At 43.3% G+C, this 21,181-nt stretch overlaps 3 protein-coding genes across 6 annotated transcripts in view; 2 read left to right on the forward strand and 1 right to left on the reverse strand.

Moving 5' to 3' along the window:
• The window catches only part of LOC129174368 (nephrocystin-3-like), a 48,237-nt gene that overhangs the window by 14,421 nt on the left and 12,635 nt on the right, over positions 1-21,181 (reverse strand). For 2 of the 3 annotated variants that reach the window (XM_054766335.1, XM_054766334.1), the window contains exons 1-13: positions 9,607-9,963; positions 9,411-9,510; positions 8,923-9,048; positions 8,670-8,831; positions 8,433-8,597; positions 8,218-8,359; positions 8,010-8,131; positions 7,784-7,890; positions 7,379-7,493; positions 7,078-7,155; positions 6,856-6,994; positions 5,538-5,645; positions 4,562-4,660 (exon numbers count right to left, since the gene is read on the reverse strand). In XM_054766335.1, coding sequence (XP_054622310.1) covers positions 4,562-4,660; positions 5,538-5,645; positions 6,856-6,994; positions 7,078-7,155; positions 7,379-7,493; positions 7,784-7,890; positions 8,010-8,131; positions 8,218-8,359; positions 8,433-8,597; positions 8,670-8,831; positions 8,923-9,048; positions 9,411-9,510; positions 9,607-9,737 — 1,594 coding nt within the window. In that variant the 5' untranslated portion in view covers positions 9,738-9,963. Of the gene's footprint in view, positions 1-4,561; positions 4,661-5,537; positions 5,646-6,855; positions 6,995-7,077; positions 7,156-7,378; positions 7,494-7,783; positions 7,891-8,009; positions 8,132-8,217; positions 8,360-8,432; positions 8,598-8,669; positions 8,832-8,922; positions 9,049-9,410; positions 9,511-9,606; positions 9,964-17,107; positions 17,273-17,519; positions 17,636-17,712; positions 17,839-17,899; positions 18,141-18,208; positions 18,337-18,422; positions 18,499-18,574; positions 18,817-18,907; positions 19,098-19,185; positions 19,309-19,402; positions 19,498-19,576; positions 19,742-19,814; positions 19,951-20,444; positions 20,528-20,605; positions 20,709-20,770; positions 20,869-20,962; positions 21,107-21,181 lie in introns of those variants that run through there. The other variant, XM_054766336.1, reaches the window with a different exon arrangement.
• On the forward strand, positions 385-3,667 carry ackr4b (atypical chemokine receptor 4b). Its single transcript, XM_054766343.1, has 2 exons — positions 385-492; positions 1,278-3,667. Exons 1-2 carry the CDS (start codon positions 416-418, stop codon positions 2,395-2,397), a joined length of 1,197 nt encoding a protein of 398 aa, XP_054622318.1. The 5' UTR covers positions 385-415; the 3' UTR covers positions 2,398-3,667.
• On the forward strand, positions 9,960-12,819 carry uba5 (ubiquitin-like modifier activating enzyme 5). Of its 2 annotated transcripts, XM_054766341.1 has the most exons (12): positions 9,960-10,289; positions 10,384-10,429; positions 10,525-10,614; positions 10,817-10,926; positions 11,003-11,089; positions 11,157-11,241; positions 11,309-11,413; positions 11,580-11,707; positions 11,870-12,005; positions 12,091-12,172; positions 12,242-12,348; positions 12,433-12,816. In XM_054766341.1, the coding sequence occupies exons 1-12, from the start codon at positions 10,123-10,125 to the stop codon at positions 12,508-12,510; spliced, it is 1,221 nt and encodes a 406-aa protein (XP_054622316.1). In that variant the 5' UTR covers positions 9,960-10,122; the 3' UTR covers positions 12,511-12,816. The 2 variants fall into 2 exon arrangements, with proteins under 2 accessions (XP_054622316.1, XP_054622317.1); XM_054766342.1 differs by lacking the exons at positions 9,960-10,289; positions 10,384-10,429 and having other exon boundaries at positions 10,525-10,609; positions 12,433-12,819.

Consider the following 21,181-nt stretch of genomic DNA (forward strand, 5'->3'; position numbering starts at 1 on the left):
GCCTCAGATATTTTTTTTATTTATTGTATTTTCATAGCTGTGTTTTTATTCTTACTTTATTATTCAATTTTACTCTGCATGTTGTGTTCTCTTGTACTGCATACTGCATATATGTTACTCTTATTGCAACTATTTCCCTGGGAGCACATGCTAAAGGGCTCAATAAAGTTGTATTTCATCTAATCTATTCCTTTACGTGCTGCTTCAGAGAGCAAAATAAAAATCAACAAGCGCCTACGTGATGTCAGACAGTTTTAAAATAAAAACAGTGTTTCTCAGAAAGTGAAGGAGTATTAAATGATGGCAGCAGTCTGGCACGCCCTTAGAAAGGCACAAAAACACACACAAAGGCATACATGTGCATGTGGAGTGGTGAATGGGAGGGCAGCAGTGCAGTGAAGAGGGGGAGGAGTGCATGTTCTTTGCTGACAACTCGGCTGTACAGACACAACAAGCGCTGGAACGTTTGAATTACCAGCAGCAGACTAAAAGGTAAGAACTTTCTCACTAATTATAAGAAATCAACTAAAGGTGCACAATGTTCAGTATTTATTTTATCCTACACCTCCTTCTTGTTGTTGTTTTCCCCTCTAGAGTTAAAGTCCTGCTTAAACTGTGTTTATAACCACACTTAGCGATAAGGATTAAGACAGCGAACTTCTGTAAAATCAACATAACGTTATGTTCATGTCAGTGAGGTTGTACTGCGTCATTCTGAGAGATGTTTCCAACATTTTGACCTTCTCAATCACAACATAACGTTACACAAGATCATTATTATCTTTGTGAAGGCAGAAGTACTTTATTCATCTTAAAGTGATTTTCTTCCATTTTTTATGCATTTAAAATGGTGATGGATGAACAAATGTCAAATCAGCCATTTTAAGAATTCAAAGTTTTCCATGTGGTGAGATACTGTTGACAAAAATAATAAATGCCTTCACTTCCAGCCTTAAGTATGTGACAGCAGTGGAAATACTTGAGATATTTTGGAATGTTACATCTGTTTTATTTATTTAAGAAAGTACATGGCTGTTGTCACTGGATGGTCATTGCTTTACGTAGAAGCAGCAGAGCAGCAGCAGGGTTTAATAATAGTTTACATCTTTGGGACAAAGAGGAGAAACTCCAGATGGAGTTAAAAAGGGGGAGTCAGTGATGTGTTCAGGTCCACGCAGGGTGCGGACAGACAAGGATTAAACCATTAGGGAAGCCATGCAGGAGAGATTCCACTGAAATAACAACAACAACAACTTTGCCTCTTTTTGCCCATGCAGCAAAATGGAGGACTACTATTACCATGACGATGAGGACCCCAGCCTCAACGACACCTACGACTACAGCTACGACCACTCAGTGTGCGACAAGGAAGCGGTGCGGTCCTTTGCGGGCATCTTCCTCCCAGCCATCTACTCACTGGCTTTGGTGGTGGGCCTGGCGGGGAATGCTCTGGTAGTAGTGGTCTATGCGTCACATGCACGACTGCGCACCTTGACGGACGTGTGCATCCTAAACCTGGCCATCTCAGATCTGCTCCTGCTCGTCACACTGCCCTTCTGGGCGGCGGATGCGGTGCACGGCTGGAGGTTGGGCTCAGCCGCCTGCAAGCTCACTTCCTTCCTCTACAGCGCCAATTTCAGCTGTGGGATGCTGCTGCTGGCGTGCATCAGCGTGGACCGCTACAGGGCTGTAGCACAGAGCACGGCGGGCAGGGCTGGGAGGGGGCCCCACGTGCGAATACAGTGGCTCGTGGTGTGCTTGGTATTGTGGACAGTGGCCATCTTCCTGGGTCTCCCTGAGCTCGTCTTCTCCACGGTCAAGCATTCCCATCACAGAATGTACTGCACGGCCGTGTACCCCCTCAGCATGGGTCGACCCGCCAAGGCTACAGTAGAGCTGCTGGAGGTCAGCCTCAGGTTTGTGCTGCCTTTCCTGGTCATGGTGGTCTGCTACTGCTTGGTGGGCCGGGCCCTGGGCCGGGCAGCAGGCGTGAAAAGGAACCGGAAGTGGCGGGCCCTGCGGGTTCTATTAGCGGTGGTGGCGGTTTTCCTGCTGACTCAACTTCCCTACAACGTGGTGAAACTATGCAGGGCGATGGACATCATCTACATCCTGGTGACTGACTGTGAAGTCAGTAAGGGCTTGGATCACGCCCTGCAAGTGACCGAGAGCCTAGCGCTGACCCACGCCTGCATCAACCCACTCCTCTACGCATTTGTCGGCTCCTCCTTCAGGGGACACGTCCTCAAAGCTGCCAAGCGTCTTGGTCAGCACCTCGGGCAGCACTCCGAACGAGAGGCTGGAGAGCCGGCGGTAGAGATCGCACTCACTGCTCGAAATAAAAACCAATCACAGTCTGGATCAGAGGAACCAGACACCAGCACGTTTACCATGTGAAGTGCACACTTGACATGTCAACAACGTGGAGAAACAACAATAGTTTTAGTCCTCAACAAAAAAGCATCAACATGATTGAGGTGTGTCACGTTACAGTGTAGGACACAGAACCGCTCCATAGCCTCATGGAGCATCCACTGGTACTGTAACGATTATAGAGTGTATGCAAAACTGCAGTTACCTAGCAACTCACTAGTTCAGCTTGGCACGCTATTTTACTTTTGGAGAGAAGAAGATAAGATTTAGGGAATCAAAGCGAGGAGTAAACATCTCTTTCAGTTTCTGACATTGAAGGAAATGAAATGATGATTGACTGAGTCTTGTCCTTAAAGACTTTGTAAGCATGTGCTAACCCAGGGGTGTCCAAACTTTTTCCAGTGAGGGCTGCATCCAGAAAAATCTAAAGATGCGGGAGGCCACTAGGGTAAAGCCAATCCAATATAGGTCCATATATGGTCAGCTATTTGAAGAAAGCATGGACAGCTTTGTTTCATGTTGTAGTAAACAAAGGAAATGGTTTATTAGTGTGATATCTTAAAGTATATGTTATTATATTATATTATTATTGGTGTTGGGCAACTTGAAAAAGTAGTTAGTTATAGTTACAAATTGCGTTCCCAAAAAAGGTAATTGAATTAGCAAAGGAATTACATAATTACATAACTGTAATGAATTACATAAATGCAATTAGTTACAAGAGAAAGTAATTATTGCGTTGCTTTTTTGAAAAATCTTCAAATATGTAAAAAGAATTGAGATTTGCGTGTGCCATTGAGAGATGTTTCATGGAATTAAGTTGAGGGCTGAGTTTGTGACTTGCAAATCTCTACCAAAATGCGAGGGGGCAGTGTTTTTCCTAAGAGTGTGCAACCACAGCCCTTGTTGACGAGCTATTTAGCTTCCTGTTCAATAGTAGTGAAAACTGGCGACTGAAGCGACATTCAGATCATTGCTATAGTTATCAGTGCATAATAATGCACCGAATTTTACTGTCGGTAACAGTAACAGTGTTCGAATAGCAATAAATTATATTTCACTTTACTGGTAACGCTGTTACTCCCAAAACTGACTATAATTACATTACATTACATGTAATTATATAATTACATTACATGTAATTATATCATATTATATTATAATTACATTATATGTCACTATAATTGTATTATTATAAAATAGCAAGGGCCAATAAAAAACTGTGGGCAATTGGACACCCATGGGCTAAGCTACTGTAAGTATTTTGTAAACCTTCTGTGTTTTGTTGAATTAAATTCAGTATTTTCACAAACTTGTACCCCCGAGTCCTTGCACAAAAAAACAGACGTGAGTTTGTACTGCTCTGCTATGATGTCACACACAGTACTGCACTCCATCATACTGACAAGTGTCTCTTAGTAGCTGACATTTCCAGTGAGTTAAAGAAAACCTCATGAGACTCTCATCCAGTCTTTCAGCCATAATGACATTGTAGTGTTTATCATTGTTTCCATCCTCAGTACCTGACTTAGTCATCCTCTTTCCGCTGCATTGGATAAACTTGTGGTTACACCGCAGATATTTGGGAAAGAACACAGCATCCCGTATGATGTTTACAGGAAAAGAAAGTTCGATTGAAGGAACACATGAGATGTCATTTAGAAATACAACCCAAGAGGAAACACCGGTAAGGCGACACTCAGTCCTTGTCAACAACATCAAGCTCTGCTTTTGTTTCAGTGATTGCACAGAGATTGAGATGTTATGATTCCCGGCAGAGATCACGGCATATGAGAAAACTGTCAACATTCTTTCCTTGCTGAGAAATTTGTGGCTGAGCACAATATTGCCTTCTCCAGAGGATATTTCTCAGTCACCCGTGCTAAAAGACATTCCCAGAAACAAGGCCGGCATGTGAAAACACAAGCAAACAAACTAAGAGGAACATCTCGGGTCACATCGAGGCGTCGATCAGAGCAAAGAAATGTACAAAGTTTGATCAGAATCTTAAACACTTATAAGAGTTTTGGGTGTTAGCCCTTCACTCCAAAGTGACCTAAACAACTGGAAGACCGTGAAATTGAATTGTCCATAAAATAAACACATCTAGGACGTCATTGTTTGGCTGAAAGCGTGTGACAGCGTTGTCGCATTCTGTGGCCAAAAAAAAAAAAAAAAATGGACTCACCGCTACTCCACCACTTCTCTCCGTTGATGACAAAGTGGTCTTCCTCCTGATGAAGACTGCACTCCATGTTGGTTGCATCACTGGAGGCCACACCTGGCTCTAAGGGTGAGACCAGAAACCCTGAATGATTAAAATATTTGTTTTTCTTGAGCATTCATTGGGACATACTGTATAAGTAGCGTGTAAGTCAGGGGTCACCAACGTTGTTTCTAGTGAGAGCTACTTTTACAAAATGAAAATGGTCAAAAGCTCATTTCTGTAACAGTTATTTTCATAGCTTATTTCAACCCAAACAAAGCTTGTTTTACCAGAACATGAACAAAATCCTGGTATCCACAGCTCACATTTTGTATTTCAGAATGCATTCTAGTGTTCTCACATTATTAACTGAAAACCTGAATGAAAAGCAGGCTTGTGGGCGCCTCATGTGGTCGGTGGTGACACCTGGTATAAGTACAATAAGAAATCAGGTATTCTGTGTTAGATACTTGCCAGGTGATACATTTTATGTAAAGCAACAATACATTTTGATATCGCCTATATACCAGCACATCATACATACAATACAAATATGTTTTTAGGATTTTCTTCAGTTTCAAATAATTAGAAATGGTCCTGATAACATTGTTAAAACACCATCTACTTACAAACTGTATAACTTCTGACTTATGAATACATTACATTCCTTCCTCATTATCCAGCACAACAGATCAAGCAAAAGCTAAATCTCAAAGTCATGACGTAGAAATAGGAAAGCTTGGGGGAGGTTGACGCCCACCGTCATCACCGCTGGCCTGCGGCCACTCTTTCCAGCTGAGGAACCAAATGGAAGGAATACTGGGAGAAATTACTCACAGTGGATGAATGCTCAAAAGCAGCAGAAAACAAAGTGTTTCCACAGCAACAGTGTTTGCTTGACTTCCTGCGACATTCCGCACATGTAGCCTTCTGAGTGGTGGAGCTGCTTTGAAGTTACCTGTCATACAGAAGCACGAGCGCATCTCTCCTCTCAGCAGAGGTTCCAGCCACTTCTTCTTTTGCTCCTCTGTGCCAAACATGTGGAGCACCTCCATATTCCCTGTGTCTACACAAAGCCAGCAGTAAATAAAAAGAGGGATGTAGATAATATTTGACAATATCATCATAAAAATAACATATTTGTTCATATTGGGGTGTTTTTTCTCCGGTTGATGATAAATCGGCACACGAGTGATGACATCGTGCTCCACACAGCAACGAGCTTGTTAGCTCGCATGTCCAAGGTGAGGAATTATTTCAAAGTGTGGTCTTCGGATTGTAAATATGCAATTTGCAAGGACTACAAAGTGCTGTGAGGCGGCAATAATAATAATAAGCGACAAAAGCAGTCCTGAATGAGCCCAGTTTATAATTTCACTGATTGTATTTGTCCAGAGTTTTATCGTTTGCCCTACAAAGTCTTGTTACACTTTCAGCAACACTGTCGATGTTCAGTGTTTCTGCTTCCTCAACCACCGCACTCCCCAGGATGTAATTATCTTATTTTAAGGATAATTTAATATAGAACAGGTTTATACAGCACTCCTATGGGTCTGAGCTTGTCCCAACACAGGCTGGAAAAACTCCTGACATACATTTACTCCGATTGCCCGATATTCCAGACACAAGAGGTTTGTAATCTTCTCTTAAAACTGATTTGTTAAATTAAATAAACTAAATAGTCTGATCGTATTTATGTTATTTACATCGCAGCATGTCATTTCTGTACTTCAGTACTTGGTCGCGTTTACAATTTCTAACCTGCTGTCATGTACGGAGGAGTGATCACATTCATTAAGTGACACATCATAATTTTCATTTTGTGAACTGACAGTTTTGTATTGTTGTTATGAATGTGGAGTAGCGATCGCAAAACAGTCATAATCCTTATATCCTCGCAATCCACACATCTACCCACCTGCACCCCACCTGTAAATATAGAAGCGCGATCACATTGCAGTTAGCAACGCTGTGCGTGTGTTTTGTGCTACGATGTCAAGGAAACTACAGTCCAACCCCAGAACCTGAATGACAACATGGTAAAAAATGAGTGTCTTTATAATCAGTAATTATAAGAAAAAATGACTAAAATGATGATGAAATAACGCCAATAAAAATGATAAAAAATATAAAATGTTATATGTTCACTTCTACACCACCCTGATAATGAACACAATCCATCATTCTGGACATCTTAATGAGTCAGTGTTGCTCAGGCTCTATGTCACACACATTGACAACCTTTGACCTATGCGGGGGGCATGCAGGATGTTTACCAGGCGCCTGGCAGTTAAAGACTTCTGGTGCAAAGAGGCAACGCCCAGTCTCCTCTGCAATGAACGCATAGTCCAGCTGAGTGAGTCCACTGGCAGCTGGCAGGAAGAGGTTCCATAGCCCTGCCTCCCTGGCTTTCACCTTCCACACACACATTCTTAGATTCAGTATGCTGAATGTATGTGCTGTGTGCTGATTGCACATAGCGTGGGTGTGCCTCCTACCTTTAAGTCTTCTATTATTTGGGGGGTGCTCCACCTTAGAGGGGAGTGAGCATGTTTGATGTAGTAGTCTGCAACTTCCTGCATTGACAAAAGTGTCAAAGAGAAACAAACAGTCTTTTTATTCATGGTCTATCATCAGCTCTGAGAGAGTGATGGTGCCTGGCCAAAAGGTGATTATTGGGCATGTTTTTGTAATCAATGGAGGCCTTGTTCTTGCTTTCAGTGTTAATGAACATCTCTGCTCATGTGCAAGTTCAAAGGTTTGAGGGGGGACAAAGAGTGGTTTTGTCTCAGCACTGACCTTCTGAGCTGGAAGCACGAACTGTCTCATGAAGTCCTTCACCTGCTGGAGCACTGCCTGACCTTTGGGCGTCTGCAGAAACAACCTGGCTTCCTGTGGAGCCGCCAGAGGCCTGCTGATAGAAGACATACCAGAAAAGTCACAACTGGAAGTTCAAAGTTTGGTTCCAATGTTTGCTAGCTTGACAGAGCAGATGAACGAAATCTGCCCTTTAACTGACTCAAGATAATAATACTAGATGGTTTATGGACTTGATGTTGACTTTATGAAATACTTTGAATTCTTTGAGTAACATCGATGAAAATAAAACGATGTCTGTGACAGCTTTCAGAGTAGATAAGAGTAAATTATTTGACTGGAGTAAACGTCATGTAAACTCAATAAGTGTAAAGGGATAAATCAGACCTCTGTATGAGCTGCAGGGCAGACACCGCCAGGGGCTCCACACAATGACCGAACTCAGCAGCATTGGCAGAGCTGGCATTGCCCAGTAGGTGGCGTGCATAGACTCCCTGATAGTGAAAAACACAAATCAGATAAATAATAATAGTAACACATTCATTTAGTCATATTATCTTCACTTGGCAGTGAAGACAAAGTGCAAGAATAAAAGAAAATAGAAGACAGCAACCTGAGCTATTCCTGCCATCTTGAAGAAGGACAGAGCCAAATAAAAATTCAACTGTGGGAAAGCAGACGGGATCCCTCGGCAGCGCTTGTAAACAGAGATCAGGTGATCCACCGTGGGAATACCTGGTCCATCAGAAGACACAAATGCTTACAAAAAAGAAAAGATGTAAGGTTAGTTATATTCTTAGTTGTGCTTTATTTATTCTGACCTTGTATTCCTTTTAGGCTGCCCATAGTGCTCAGTAGTGTGAGTTCTGAGGGCCAGTAGTGAGGCATGAGGAAGTAGGCCAGGTCTGCTAGGGGCTGTCCAGTGGTGGACAGCTCCCAGTCCAACACTGCCAGAACACGGGGCTAAAGGGGCCAAGGCAAGACAGTCACAATGTCAACACACATTTAACAGCAGTAATAATAAGAAGCTCAGAACCTCAGTGGGATGGAAGATCAAGTTGTCCACTCTGAAATCCCCATGGACGAGTGTGACCTCATCATCATTGGCTGGAAAATTGCTCATTAACCACTCGGACAGCTCATTCATAGCTGGGATGTCCCTGTGAGCGGATGCTGTGTACTGCTTGGTCCAAGTGGACACCTTTAAGGACAAAGCAACATTTGTGAACGTCACACATCTGATCTTGGAGGTGATAAGAGTATGTGAAGTCACCTGTCTCCTACAGTAGCCTGCTCCTTTGCCATAGCCGTCAAGCTTCAATGCTGCCAGGTCCAGTGAATGCAGTTTGGCCAGGACCTCCATTGCAGCCACATATAGAGCTGCTCTCTCTGCTGGGCTCACTCCAGGCAGACGTAGGTCCCGAAATATCCGGCCCTGACCAATTATAATGATTATAAAATGTAATCATGACAATGGCAATATATTAATGCAAATACAGCAGTGCAATAAGTGTTAATAAACATACCTCAACGTGCTCCATCAGGTAGAACTCTGTTCCAATGACATCAACTTCAGTGCAGTGGAGAAGGGGCTTTGGCACAGGAAAACCAGCGGAATACAGGGCCTTTTGGACACGATATTCCCTATCCACCTAACAACAAAATAATATAATATCGATCAACTTTTTGTTAAACACATTCTAGACTTAAACATGATATCCACACATGCATGTTCATTTATGCTCTTATTCAGGCTTATGATAACATGTATTAAGCACCATAGGCTAGACGTTATTAGAGTGTCAAAATATATTTTTTGAGCGGCTCAATTACTTGAGTTTATTTGCTATTCGGGGGTCAAAGCAGATCAATCCACTATACTAAATAGCGACGAATACTTCAGTGAAGTGAATTAAAGTGCGACTTGTGCAACACGAATGCCGTGTCTCCCCCTGCTGAAGAAATAACAACACTACACTCAACATGACAAAGTGTTTATATTTGGTAACTTTACCTTATGAGCACCCGGTAACAGCGCACCAGGGGGCTTCTTCCTGAGGACATAACTTGTAGAAGGTGTTTGGATGAGGAATGTAGGGTTGGACTGTCCGGCACTGGAAAATAGTCACAACCAACAACAACAAACGAGAAGACTGTTAGCGCGCTAGCTGCTAGCTAAAAAAGTTGTCAGGTTGCAACAACACGCTCACCTGTACTGTCTGACTGACAGTGTGTCGTTGTTAGACACATGGGACTTGGCAGACAGATACTTTTGAAGTCTGCCGACATTGAAATGATGATGATGTCGCACTGGAGTCGTCAACTCTCCCATGTCTGCCATGATAAGACTAGATTAATAATTATTTTCCAACTGTTGTAACGCTATCTACCAATGTTGACTCTTTACGGCGCCGCTTATCCAACTAAATTTAAAATCATTTTGAATATTTATAAAATCTAGATAGTCGGATTAATGACAACTGAAAAAAAACGTGTTTTTACAAATTCGTTGGCACAAATGAGCTCAAACAACATGTAAGAACGATTTCAAAGCGTTTCACAATTCCACCCGGACATTGTTTCCTGTAACACACATCCTGACAGCTGATTAGAGTTGTGAAGACGTGTACTTTTCTGTGTCCATCATTGCAGTCTTATTTTCAACTTGGCGTCTTCATCCCTTTGTGTTACATTTCCATTTTTAATTATTAGATTCGCTTTTTGTCATGGCGACGGTGGAGGAGCTGAAGCTTCGTGTGAGGGAGTTGGAGAATGAATTGATCAAGTGTAAGCAGCAACAGAGCGCCATGGAGGATGCGCGCAGGCTGCAGGAGACACAGAGACCCAAAATTGACAAAATGAGCGCAGAAGTCGTGGATTCCAATCCCTATAGGTAAGGTTTTATTTTATTCATTGTCGGGTTTATTTGGGTGGCCCCCACCCTAAGGAGAGTCCGCCCATTGTGTGCTGCTTTGCTGTCATTGCAGTCGCCTGATGGCTCTTAAGAGAATGGGCATTGTGGATAATTATGAGGCAAGTTGTTTTCTTTATTTGTCCACTTCTCCGCTTGAAGCCATTACAGCTACAGCCTTTTTAATTTACATTGCTTTCTTCCAATGTGTTGACAGAACATCCGGACATTCACAGTTGCTGTGGTGGGTGTTGGTGGAGTGGGCAGTGTGACAGCTGAAATGCTCACTAGATGTGGCATTGGTAAGGTAATAACACAAGCTCTTCTTCTAATATCTTTACGGCAAACTAGGTAGACCTGGTGCCACTACGGGGCCTTTACACTGGCAGCTGACACACCAATGTGTTACTGTAAACATCTTTACAACAAAAGATGTGGCATCTGTAAAGCTGACGGCATTTTTGATACCGTACAAGATGTGCATGCTCAAGTGGCTCATGTGTTGCCAGCTGCTGCTCTTCGACTACGACAAAGTGGAGCTGGCCAACATGAACAGACTGTTCTTCCAGCCTCACCAGGCCGGCCTCAGCAAGGTTGATGCAGCCCAACACACACTCAGGTACATTTCAGGTCCACTTCGTAAGACAATAGTTTGTCCTTCTCACTGGCCTGTTCTTCTCTTTCCCCTCACCAAGAAACATCAATCCGGATGTGTCGTTCGAGACCCACAACTACAATATCACCACTCTGGAGAACTTCACTCACTTTATGGAACGTCTCAGGTGGGTTTTCCCTGCTTGTTTTGCTCCTCCCTCAGTGGAACCTTCCTAAGTTATCCTCTCTTCTCAGTCATGGAGGTTTGGCGGAGGGAAAGCCAGTAGATTTAGTCCTGAGCTGTGTGGACAACTTCGAGGCCCGCATGGCTATCAATGCAGTAAGTGTGACAAACAACACAGAGCGTTAGACCTTTGCACTGACATTTCCACCGTCCTTTCCCTCAGGCTTGTAATGAGCTCGGCCAGATCTGGATGGAGTCTGGAGTTAGTGAGAACGCCGTGTCCGGACACATCCAGCTCATCATCCCTGGAGAGACGGCCTGCTTTGCTGTACAATGCAATAACACATTTAAAAAGCAAACTAGTCACTTCAGATAGTTAAAGACAAAGTTCTAATTTAGTGTACTTTTCAAACCTTTAAAACACAACATTCAAATTTAAGCAATTTCAACATCTATCCTCAGATGAACCCTGTATTTTACTTCTTCTTACTCAGTGTGCCCCTCCTCTGGTGGTAGCCGCTAACATTGACGAGAAGACCCTCAAGAGGGAAGGTGTGTGTGCTGCCAGCCTGCCCACAACAATGGGCGTGGTGGCAGGCGTCCTGGTCCAAAATGTCCTCAAGTATGTACTCACCCAAAGCTAGTCAAAAATTTTACACATAATGATGTCCTTTTTCGACACACGGCTCTGCTGGGATTCAGTGTATGTCAACATTTTTTAGACACTATGGTTAATTATGGAAATAAATTCTTATCAATCAGGTTGATTGTGATGGCATTGCAGGTATTTGTTGAAGTTCGGTAGCGTGAGTTATTACCTGGGCTACAACGCCATGCAGGACTTCTTCCCCAGCATGGCAATGAAAGCCAACCCCCAGTGCAACGACCGCCACTGCAGGAGACAGCAAGAGGAGTACAAGGTGAAGATGAAATAATTACCTGCTGTAATCTTGAATGTCCGCTGACCTTAACAGTGCCCGCGCGGCCCTTTTAATGTGTCTACAGAAGCGAGAAGCAGAGCGGCCGAAGGTGGAGGTGGTCCAGGAAGAGGAGGAGGAGGAGGTGGTGCATGAGGATAATGAATGGGGTAAACCATGCCACAAGAGTCGTGTTGAAATGTTGCCATGTGTTAAAAGGTCATCATGCCACCCCACAGGGATTGAACTGGTGTCAGAGGAGGCAAACGAGGACACGCAGGCAGCAGCAGCCACTGTAGCGGGCCTTCCTGAAGGCATCACTGTGGCATACACCATTCCAGATGTGGTCAGTCGTCATGTTTACACTCATTATTGATAACATTTTTAAGAAACCTTTTTAAGAAACCTAAATCATTTTCTTCTGATGCAGAATACAGATGACGGGGAGACGGTAGAAGAGATCGAACAGAGCCTGGAGGACTTGATGGCTCAGATGAGAAAGTTGTAGACTGCATGGCCACCAAAATAAAACAAATACTGTCATTATCATTGCAGTCATTAATGACATTCCACAACTGATCGTTAATCAAGAAAGAAAGGAAGTGAATGCATGAACACTGAATGAAAACAAGAAAGAGGAGAACATTTGGACTTCCTGAAACAACTCTAAAAAAATAACAATCTTGTCTGAATAAAGTATTTATTAGCAGAATGTGTGAAATATTGCATTATATATTTTTTCCCAACAGCTTTTACAGAACTTACGTGAAAACATAAATAGAATAACAGACTGAAATAAACACACCAGTATATTTAAACTAGGAGTTTTGTAACGTGGTCACCTTTTTATGTTATATATTTTTATCCAAGAGTACACCTCTCACGTTGCAGCAAATATTTATTATATCTTTCCATGGGACAACACTTACGAAAAACACTAAAGAACACTGAGAAACAATACAATGTAAAGTACGTTAGTAAGTGTACAGCTTGGATAGCAGTGTAAATGTACTTTCTCCTAAAAGTAATGCGACACACAGCCATTCATGTCTAAACTGCCAGTAGCAAAATTAGTACAAAATGTCCAAATTGTGCCCCAAGTCTCAACATTTAGTGTGGATACCATTATTTTCCTACACTGCCTTAACTCTCTTGAGCGAGATTAGGTCCATCACCTTAAGCCTCAGCTTCTCTACCAAAACAATGGTCATCATGGAGGTGTGTTGAGGTTTCTATGTTACAGTACTGCACTGTGGCTCAGTTTCTGAAGCATGTGTATGTCACTACATGTTTGCATTCATGTTTCCCTCAATGTACTGCGCTCTCCAGTGGCGGCAGCACTCATGCAGCTCCAGGCTATGACACTCCCACCACCATGCTTGACTGTAGACAAGATACACAGTATGTACTCCTGGACACACGCTTGACACCATCTGAAGCAAACAAGTTTATGCTGGTCTCATCAGACCACAGGCCATGGTCCCAGCAATCCTTAGCCTTAGTCTGATTGTCTTCAGCAAACAGTTTGCCAGCTTTCTTGTGCATCTCTTGAGATGACAGCTATGCAGATCAATTTGATGCAGAGCACTGGCAGGCTGACCTTTTAAAAAGTGATTCCATTGATTTTAAGGTTGTCAAGCTTGTCAGTGACCAGTTAGTAATGCATTATTCAAAATGAAAAAAAAAACAACAGAATTGAGAAACATTTTAGCAGAAATTTCTGGCAATGATGAGCTGATTTGCCTAAAATTCTGACTATTAAAAATATACATTTTTGGATATGCTTTTGAAAAGATAAATTAAAAGGTAAATGCAGCACCAAGATATTTCAATTCATGGACAAACTGGAGCTCATCTTTCAGAAAGACATGTCAACAAGACTTCGCTTCTGTGTGGGAATTTGCATTTGTAAAAATCACATCATCATCTGCATATAATATAATATAATATTGAGGAACACATTTTGTTAAATCCTTAATATATAATGGATATAAAATTGATTCAAGTATGGAGCCTTGGGTTACTCTGGCCTGACTAGTTTTGGTTGGCCAGTTTTTGGTGGTCAACCCTATCAAACACCCTTTTTCAGATCAAGAAAAACAGCACCAACAAGAGAAGTATGGAAAGAACAGTGATTGCTGTTTGAGTTGAATAATTTGCACGAAAACCAAACTGCATAGCATGCAGAGGATTTATCAATTGTTTTGTGACCCATTTTTCTATCATTTTAGATATAACAGGCAACATACTGATTGGTCTTTTTTATAACCGGATTTGTCTTAGGGATGTTTAAACGTGACTGAGTATGTTCTATAATTGTTGACTAAGTTTTATATTTGTGTTTATTCAGTTGGAAAGTGATCTGGGGCCTCATCTATAAAACTGTGTGTGGAAATCTGACTAAAAGTCTGAGTACTCCAGAAAACCCAAAATGCGTGTATGGACAAAAATATTCAGACCATAAAAAAGTGGCGTACGCACACATTAATGCAATTTGTGGTTCATAGATTCCACCTTGAGGAGAAGTGTGCGAACGCAACTCCGTCTCAAGTTACACCCTTTCCACGCCTCCACTTCACCACAGAAAGTCAATGCAAAGTAACTCATGAATGTGGCGTCCATATTTAAAAGGGCCTTGATTGCATTGGAATCACAGCAGGTGAGAAGACGACGAGGAAGGAGACAAGCTTTCACGGAAATGGAGGTGGAAATACAGGAAAAAGTATCATATTTGGAGTAAGTTTACACACACGGCCCAGACATTGTCCACACAAAGGCTGCGGTAAATAAATGTTGCTATTGATGACACATTTGACATATGCAACGAAAAACTGTCTTATTATTTGATAAACTGTCCAAAGAAAAGCCACAAAGAGCACTGAGGACATATTAGCCCTGTTTCTCCAATTATTTAATTGACAACCTGATGTTTGTTATAATATGAATCGAACACATAATATTATCATGATGATAAAATAAAATGATGAATTATTCAAGCTCTGCGTTGTGTTTTGCATATATCTTTTAGTGCGTAATGGTGTTTGATAAATGACAAATGATATCCATCAGTGTCATGTCAAGTAACAACACTTTCCACAAATGTTTTAAGTCAATAATGGCATGATGTTTTCATGCAATGATGGATAAATCTTTATTGACTTTATTTCTAACATATGGTTTCACTTCACGGGCCGCACAGTGGATGAGTGGTGAGCATGTTGGCCACACAGTCAGGAGATTGGGAAGACCTGCATTCGAAAATCTCCGTTGGGCATCTCTGTGTGGAGTTTGCATGTTCTCCCTGTGCGTGCGCGGGTTTTCTCCAGGTACTCTGGTTTCCTCCCACATTCCAAAAACAATAGGTTAGGTTAATTGGCTACTCTAAATTGTCCATAGGTGTGAATGTGAGTGAGAGTGAGAGGTGTGAAGTGAATGATTGTCTCTATGTGCCCTGCGATTGGCTGGTGACCAGTCCAGGGTGTACCCCACCTCTCACACGAAGTCAGCTGGGATAGGCTCCAGCATACCCCTACGACCTAATTAGGAAAAGCGGCATAGAAAATGAATGGATTTCACTTTACTTTCGTTTACATTTCACTTAACCACTTAAAATGTGTCTCCACATTGGCATGTCTCCAAAAAGTGCGTAGGCCAACCATAGGGTGCATACCGGTGCGCACATTCTCACGTCAAGTTGTGTTTTTATAGGTAATACGCAACTTTTTGGCACGGTTTTGTGACGCAAGCCTAATAGATGAGGCCCCTGGTCTGGAATGTACTAACATGAAAGACAGTTTTAGAGGCAAAACATACCACAGATGTGTTTCTCTGTATTGCTGTTGGGGAAAGCTTTGTGTAGCTTACCAGCTGGTTCTAGCTGGTGACCATTCACTAACCATCATGACTTCCAGTGACCATTATGAGAGAATGTGAGCACGATAACACCAAATTTAATATCCCTGCTCCCCATTCACACCCAAGACCTTGTAACACTAACAACAGGAGCAAAAAATGGCTAATTGGGCCAAATTTGGACAGTGTAACAGGGTGTATAGTCGTCAATGACATGTACTATTTTACACTGGTCACTCGGTGTCAGTAATGTTACTGTAATGTTTGGCAAAACACCCAAGAGCCAGACTTCATAGCCGGAACAACTGGTTTTAATTATCTCACAACAGGCACAATAATACTGAATAAAAAGCCCTGATAAAAACATTGGCAAGCGTGTAATCCACACCAAGCTAAAACTCAAATCTGAACCCCCGCCAGTCTGTCCGCCAGTCTGCTCTCCTAGCATTGGAACACATTTATATCAACACACACAAGTATTATTTAGGCCTTAAATGGCTTATTTTCTGTTATGTATACTATACTGAGTAATACAAGTGTAAAGGTGATTATAGGGGTGTTATTTCATGTCTAGAGGGCTCTAATAATGTTTAAAAACATCCATAATACAGGTGTTCTATGGTCTAAATGCAAAAAAATTCCATTTATAAATCAGGAATTCTACTTCGCAAAAATTCACTTATCATGGCTGGGTCTGGAACCAATTAACCGTGATAAACAAGGGATTATTGTACTCACTTTGTTGCCAGCGGTTTAGACATTGATTATATGTTGAGTTACTTTGAGGAGACAGCAAATTTACCTCGTTATCCAAGCTGTACTGACTACTTTACATTGTATTTAAGTGTTGTTTCTTTAGTGTTGTCCCATGAAAAGATACAATAAAATACTCGCAGAAATGTGGGGGGTGTAATCAATTTTCTGACACAATGTATGCACCGTCTATCAAGTAAGACAACATTTTGTAGCTTTTCTCTTACAGTCATGTTTAAATTAAGACTGAAATTCTTCATTAGAAAACAACTGCCCTTAAAAGGACTTGAGATGCATTGTGTTAAAATACTATTTGGCAAAGTCTCGTGTTTCACAAATACAAATGTAGAACAATATTGGCACGTGTAGCATTGTTATTTTCACGGTATTGTAACTGTCATTAGTATATGCTGTCAAAGAGGTATATACTTCATAACAATCCTCATTATCTCAAGGCATCATTTGCAAATCTTCACAGAGTACCTCCATCCAGAAGTCACCTCGGGCCTTGAGGGAGGGGGGCAGGTCCCCTTAGGCTGAAGGTGTCAGCGCTGGATGAGTGACGCGACGCCGCATTTCCACACACCAGTGACGGCTCCGCCTCCTTGATCTCCATGGCACGCTTGTAAAGCTCGGCCGCCTTCTCAAAGTCACCTTCTTCGTAGCTGCATGGAGAAAATGGAGGACGACAGAACATGAATAAAAAGAGTGAAGACATCCGCCAAGGCCAAACATTCTGAAATATGTCTGACAAGAGAGGGCGTGCAGTTCCCCTCCAGTCTTGTAGGTGGCAATAATTCACATTTCAAAGTGGGTGCCAACTGGTACACACAGCAAGCGGTTTCTTTGCTGCAGCGTTGTCTGCTGTATCATAACATCTCGCACAAATGAGTGCAGTGAAGGGTTGTGTACCTGAGCACGGCCAGATTCTTTAGTGTCTCTCCAACGCGAGGATGTGAGCGTCCCAAAGTGTCCTCATACACTTTGAGTGCTCGCTCGTAGAGAGGCAAGGCTTCACTGTGCTTCTTCTGACACACAAACACACATGATAGTGTGAAAAAAAGACAACAAAACACAACTAAAATAAAAGGAGGGGAGGAGTTACCAGCTGACAGTAGATCACTGCCAGGTTCACCAGTGCTGTGGCCACACTGGGGTGTTTGGGCCCAAAGCTCTTTTCTCTGATGTCTAACGAGAGCTCATAGAGGGGCACCGCCTTCTCCAGCTTCCCCTGTGACATAATAAACGGCATCAGCTTTTGCATCACAACATGAAAGTGTGATCCACCTCACCCTGCGCTTGTACAGCATGGCCAGGTGTTTGAGCGTGTAGGCCAGCGAGGGGTGGTCCGGGGACAAGGCCCTCTTGCGGATGTCTAGCGCCCTCTCATACATGTCCTCAGCCGCCTCGTAGTCCCGCCTCTCTGTGTGCAATGCCGCCAGATTGTTGAGGGACTGAGCACAGTCCGGGTGACTGGGACCCAGGACACGTTGACGCATCTCCAGAGACCGGGTCAGGAACACCTTAGCTGCGCTGGAGACGACACACAAGGCATGTGCCGGAATGTTGTGAAGTGTCTCAACGTGGAAAATGAGTCTTACTCCAGGTTGTTTTGGAGGTAGTAGAGGACGCCCAGTTCATTGAGAGTCTTGGCACAGTCCGCAGAGTCTGTCCCTAGGGTGAGCTCTTCAAGCTGGAGGGCTCGGCGACGCAACAAAGTGAAGCCATACTGGAGGCCCAACATGACTTTTTACTATTGGGTATGCTTTACTTTTGAAAAAAATTATTGCACTTCGGTTTGTATGGATTACTCACCATGTGACCTTTCTGGCGAGCTGTTTTCTGCCTTATCTTCATGGACCTCTTCTTGAGCTTCTCCGCTTGTTCATACCTGATGAAGATGATGAGAGCATTGCTAAGGTGGATGATCAATGAACAAGTGCTACTCAATAACGGTGCCAAGATACTTGTTCTGTTTCTGGTACAGCACTGCGAGGGACTCCAACTCTCGTGCCACACTGGCGTGTTCAGCCCCGTAGGCGTTCTCACTTATCTCCAGCGCCTGCTTGTAGAGCTGCTCTGCATTGCCGTACTTTTTCCACTGGACGTACACCCCTGCCAGCTGGTGCAAGGAGCGTGCCACGCTAGGGTGGTCTGGGTCCAGGGCAGTCTCTCTGATCTCAAGTGACCGTTGTAGAGGAGCCACAGCCTACACGGGGCAGGCAGAAAAAGGTAGGTTGTTTATAGATAGAGCATTAACTTGTCAAAAAATGTGTTTTTCTAATACACATGGCAAACACCTGACTGGGGAGGCCCAAATCTTTGAGAAAGCGCCCTAAAGTCTCATACAAGTTGGCCAGGTTGGTCATGCTGTCCTCACTCTCACAGTTCTTCTCATAGTGTTTCAGAGAGTCAAAGTACTCTGTCGCCATGGAGTTCTTGTCCTTACCCACGTACTGCCAGTAGGCCAGCAACTCAGAGAAATGACCCCTAAAGACAGCAGCACACACACACACACCTTCCATGATTCTAAGTGCATTGGTGTGTGTGTGGGTGTCAGTCAAATCAACACATTAACCTCTTGTACAAGTTCTGGGACACAAACAGGTTCAGGAGGCTGAGCTGGAGTTTGCTTCTTTCCTCCTGTTGCTGCAGCAACCAGGGCAACTCGTCTGCAACACGCCAGGTCACACCATCATGACTACAAACACACAGACACACACACACAAACAAAATTAAGTGACAGAAGAAAGGATGGGCGAATAAACTGGGGAAAGATGGACGTCCCGCAGAACCTGAGGTGTTGGCTGAAGTACTGGATCAGTTTGTCTCTGTAGATACCAGAGCTGCGTCCACCACTCAGGAACTCCAACCTCACTGCTTCCCAAGCCTGGCAACACAACACATACACAAACAGTTAGGTCCAGATTTATTTGGACAGTAAAATAGTTATTAACATTTGAACGTACCTGCAGGTGCTGGAACCTGATGAGACCACAGCGTAGGGTGACGATGCAGACTCTGCTCAGATGGTACAGCAGTGACGACAGTACGACAAATTCCATTTCTGGGAAAAGATCTAGCACCTCTGATTCGCTCACTCCATTATGGCTGGAATACACAAGGCAGAGTATCTACAACAAGGAAAAAAAACAGTTCAGGGTAGCAAAAATGACCTCCATAAAACAATGTAGTGTGGTGTCCTACCTCTCTCATGAAGTATTGCTCTCTGTCTGACCTGAGAGAGTCCAGCATCATTTTGAGTGCAAGGCGGTAGAGTGCCAAGGTGTCCTGACACTGGAGACACTGCTCAAGGCTTTTCTCCAGTGACCAGCACCAGCTACTGTTAAAAAAAGAAAAAAAGTTATGGAAAGCTTTTGGTCACCATCTATACACCCATCCATTTTCTATGCCGCTTATCCTAATTAGGGTATGCTGGAGCCTATCCCAGCTGACTTCGGGCAAGAGGAGGGGTACACCCTGGAGTGGTCATCTGCCAATTGCAGGGCACATACAGACAAGCAAACCATTCACGCTCATATTCATATGGACAATTGAGTCACCAATTACCCTAATATGCATGTTTTTGGAATGCGGGAGGAAACCAGAGGTCCCAGAGAAAACCCACGCACGCACGGGGAGAAGATGCAAACTCCACACAGAGATACGCAACGGAGATTCGTACCCAGATCTTCCCAATCTCCTGACTGTGTGGCCAACATGCTAACCACTCATCCACCGTGCGGTCCGATTTTGCTCTCCTTTTCTCCAAAAGAAATGTATCTACGGTATATCTATGCATTTATCTATACATATATATGATATGATATGTGCAACCTGGTGCTCATCCTTGCTAGCAGTGTGACGTATAGAGCATTGCAGGTTGATGCAGAACGGCAATGTCTTTCCAGCTTCTTCTCCTAGAAAAAGAAAAAAAAAAAAAAGTTAAATATGTTCCCACATCTTCAAGATGGACGCGTGTTGGGATGTGCGTCCACCTGATCCTTGGATAGTTGGAGATCCACGCTTTGGCACTCTGCAGTCACCACATTCCTGACCTCCCTGACACTCAGTGGATCCAAGTGGAGAGTGGGCCACAGTCTGGAAACACGGTCACATGATTCAGCTACATTTCCGTGTGACGTTAAGGAGTTGCGACTGACCTCCAGGCTTGAGGACATGTCTCCACGTTAACAGATACGACCACTCTGACGTTGACGGGCAGCGGGTCAATCAGCCACTTCATGTGTCTTTCTGCTTGCTAAATGAACAAAGAAAAAAGGCAAACATGTCATTGTGAAATACGGGCGCGGTAACAAAATGATTCATTTTGGATTGAGTGGGCGGGCCTTCACCTGTATTTGGTCAATGGAGTCAATGATGATGATGATATTGCCTTGGTGACGCGCTGAAAGCCTCTCCAACCAGCGTGGGAACTCCTCCAGGATCTTACTGGGCTCCATGGACAAGCCCGAAATGGACCAGAAGTGTTGAAGCAGCTACAGCATGTCAGTGAGACAACATGCTTTTCCTAAAGTTATGAAGCAGTAATAAAAAGTATAAAGAAATCTTAC

This window comes from Dunckerocampus dactyliophorus, chromosome 21, assembly GCF_027744805.1.
Source record: "Dunckerocampus dactyliophorus isolate RoL2022-P2 chromosome 21, RoL_Ddac_1.1, whole genome shotgun sequence".
Lineage (NCBI taxonomy): Eukaryota > Metazoa > Chordata > Actinopteri > Syngnathiformes > Syngnathidae > Dunckerocampus > Dunckerocampus dactyliophorus.

What these genes read in the sequence shown, in the direction of transcription:
- ackr4b (XM_054766343.1), top strand. Translation starts at nt 416, where the DNA reads ATGTTCTTTGCTGACAACTCGGCTGTACAGACACAACAAGCGCTGGAA. An exon ending in TACCAGCAGCAGACTAAAAG is followed by an intron (nt 493 to 1,277) that starts GTAAGAACTTTC and finishes TTGCCCATGCAG; the next exon opens with CAAAATGGAGGACTACTATT.
- uba5 (XM_054766341.1), top strand. Translation starts at nt 10,123, where the DNA reads ATGGCGACGGTGGAGGAGCTGAAGCTTCGTGTGAGGGAGTTGGAGAAT. An exon ending in GACAGCAAGAGGAGTACAAG is followed by an intron (nt 12,006 to 12,090) that starts GTGAAGATGAAA and finishes ATGTGTCTACAG; the next exon opens with AAGCGAGAAGCAGAGCGGCC. An exon ending in CATACACCATTCCAGATGTG is followed by an intron (nt 12,349 to 12,432) that starts GTCAGTCGTCAT and finishes CTTCTGATGCAG; the next exon opens with AATACAGATGACGGGGAGAC.